Source organism: Microtus ochrogaster, unplaced genomic scaffold (assembly GCF_000317375.1).
Source record: "Microtus ochrogaster isolate Prairie Vole_2 unplaced genomic scaffold, MicOch1.0 UNK44, whole genome shotgun sequence".
NCBI lineage: Eukaryota > Metazoa > Chordata > Mammalia > Rodentia > Cricetidae > Microtus > Microtus ochrogaster.
Genome location: NW_004949142.1, coordinates 1168497 through 1171503, shown reverse-complemented (window position 1 = coordinate 1171503; position 3007 = coordinate 1168497). Strand labels below are relative to the sequence as shown.

Here is a 3007-nt window from a genome sequence, read left to right as displayed (position 1 = left end):
TTACTGGTTCTGTCATACCTCTATACTGTAGAAGAGTGACCTCACTAAGGACAAATGTGATCATATCAAATCACATCCTTAAATCCTGTCCATGGCGGGTGGTGCCTCATGCCTTCAGTCCAAGCACTCAGAGGCAGACGGATCTCTGAGTTCAAGAACAGCCTAGTCTACACAGTGATTTCCAGGACAGTCAGGGCTAGAGAGTGAGGCTCTGTTCTAAAACTAAAACAAACAAACACAAAACACACACACACACACAAACTTCCTATGCCTTAAAATAAAGCCCAGCTTCCCTTTCCCTGACTCAGCACCCACTCACTTCCAGCTCTGACTAGCTAGCTACTCTTACTTCATTTTTCAAAGAAACAAGCCCCTGACAAAGGGACTGAACCCTGGGTGCTAAGCAAGAGTTCTATCATTATCAAACTACATCTGTACCCCCTTTAAAATTTTATTTTAAGGAAGGGTTTCACTGTATAGTCCAGGCTGGCTTTGAACTTAGACTCTTTATGCCTCCTCAGTAGCTGGGATTACAGGTGAGAACTACACATCCAGCATTCAAATACTCTTTCCTGGGGAACACCTGCTTTGTCCTTTAGGCCTCATTCAGATGGATACTGACTTCCAGGAAGCCTCCGTCCCAGCAGGTGGAAGTGACCTACCCTGTCCTGGGGATCCTGTCTTATGCACCCAGTAGCATCTGTACTCGTGGCTCTGCACACACAGTAGGCCTTCAGCAAATCTCAGGTTCTTTTCCTTTTCTCCCCAGAGGAACTTGATTAAAAAGATAGGAAATGGCAGGGCTATGTGTTCAGAGACTAAGTCTACATATAGTCCATGCCATGTTAATTGCCAATCCAGACAGAAAGACACTGCCATTTTTTACTGGTGACTTAGGGGCTGAAGTTAAGGAAAAGAAACCACACACTGACCTGTGCAGTGACTGGTGGCCCAGAAAACAGGGCCTTGTACGCAGAGGCAGCAACAGACAAAGCCCCCTTCACCAGTCCTCCAGCAATGCTGCTCCCATTCTGGTGCCTACAGAGGAAAACCAAATTATCTCCCCAAATAAAATCATGACAAGATAACGTGGGTGCTAATCTTGAAAAAAATTAGATGTAAAAAAGAGAATAAACTGTTTTCAGATCTACGCATCTTGGTTTGATGCAGGGCTTGGCTGGCACAAGACATGAGCACTGTAGGAAACACACACCTCGCTACCATGCCAGCTTTCCATCCCAGCTGTAAATTAATGTGTTCATGGGCACACATGATATCAGCACTCTGTCTGCGCATCTCAGAGAAAACATCTGGCAAAGGAAATATGATTTTTCTGGATACTGATCTGAGATGACAGGGACCAGAGAGGTACATCTAAGAAAAAATGGCCCGGATGCACATGGGGCTTAACCTTCCTGTCTTTGGTCACTACAGGGGAGGTGAATTTTAGGGCAGTCCTTTCTTGTCTGTAATGTGAAAATGCTTAAACATAAGCTTTAGCTGTCCAATGCTGTGCAAACGCTGAAGAACAAGAAGGAACGAGGGCTCTCCTTCCTGTGCTCTGAGAGGCTCATCTGAGCAGAAGCAGTGCTGGGATGTCTACCTGCTCCTGCAGAGACTTCACAAGGTCATTACCTTGAGTGGTCATAGCTCTTCTGTGTGCTGTTTACCAGTCCTGATGAGCCTCTGGGCTCTAAAAGCAAAAGAGTTGTTGGTTAGAAGGGTATCCACAAGCACCTAGTGTTTCCCAACACAGCAAAGCTATTATTGAGGCAGGTGGAACGTTAACAGGGTGTCTAGTCTTTCCTTCTTTCCTCTTTATTAAGTTTTAGAAAGCTCTGTGGGAGGTTTAAATAACTGAGAAAGACAAACTGTCTAGAGATGCTATACAAGGTGACGTTATTGAGTAAAAGCTTCTAGAATCCTAGTATACTGATATGTTGGTTCTCAAATTTTTTTTAACATCTATTTATTTATTTGGTACTTTGGGGTTTTGCCTATATGTACATCTGTGCGAAGGTGTCAGATCCCCTGAAATTGGAGTTACAGGGAGTTATGAGCTGCCATGTGAGTGCTGGGAACTGAACCTGGGTCCTCTGGAAGAGCAGGCAGAGCTCTTTGTCCCTGGGCCATCTCTCCAGCCTGTCTCAAATGGTTTTAGGTTTGGCATTTTTAGAAAGTGTCTGTGAGGACCTAATTACTACTTCACAGTGCTACTGTCCTGACTGTCCAAATAAGGGGACAGATCCACGGACATCACAAACTCATCAATCTGGTAAAGGCAAAGCCGGAGCTGGCACCTAGGCTGCCTGCCTCTTCCCGCCACAGTGCAGCACCTAGCTCCCTAAGGTCTACATATATACTTGAGAGAGCAGAAACTCAGCACATGAAAGAGCACAGAGAGAGGGAGGGAGAGGGCAAGTTTCAAGGCCACAAAACACAGAAAGGGACAGGACAGCCTGCTGATACCTGGTTTTCAGTGGGAAGAAGTAAAGGAATGGAGGTGAGGATCAACTTGTCATTACCTCCTGGGATCTCATCGGCGACGGGAGGAACTTCTTGGACGTTAACTGGTGAATCCACTCCCGGGGCTCTGTGCTGTACACAAGGGGAGCTCCTTTAGAAAGACACAGGATGGGAGGAAATTGAAAAGCAGCCACAGCAGCGGTAGGAAACAGTAACAGTGCGGTCACGCAATTCTCTGCAGGCTTCACACTCTTGGTCCCCAGCCATGTGAGCGAGCTTGGGAATCTGCTCAGAAAGGCTGCATTCTACTCTGACTTCCTTGTTAGCCACCATCCAGCCGGAAAAACTGGTTTCACTCGTCACTTCCCCTATATCAGATGATACTAACAGACGGACAGCTTACCCCCCCCCATCAGCTGGTACTAACAGACAGACAGCTTACCCCCCCATCAGCTGGTACTAACAGACGGACAGCTTACCCCCCCATCAGCTGGTACTAACAGACGGCCTTGTTAGCCACCATCCAGCCGGAAAAACTGGT

At 46.7% G+C, this 3007-nt stretch overlaps 1 protein-coding gene across 2 annotated transcripts in view; it reads right to left on the bottom strand.

Annotated features, from left to right (window-relative positions):
* Positions 1-259: 259 nt before the first annotated feature.
* The window catches only part of Nbr1 (NBR1, autophagy cargo receptor), a 22400-nt gene continuing 19652 nt past the window's right edge, over positions 260-3007 (bottom strand). For both annotated transcript variants that reach the window (XM_026777013.1, XM_026777014.1), the window contains 3 exons: positions 2526-2617; positions 1636-1693; positions 260-1038 (listed from right to left, as the gene is read on the bottom strand). In XM_026777013.1, the coding sequence (XP_026632814.1) occupies positions 894-1038; positions 1636-1693; positions 2526-2617 (295 nt within the window). In that variant the 3' untranslated portion in view covers positions 260-893. The remainder of the gene's footprint in view (positions 1039-1635; positions 1694-2525; positions 2618-3007) is intronic.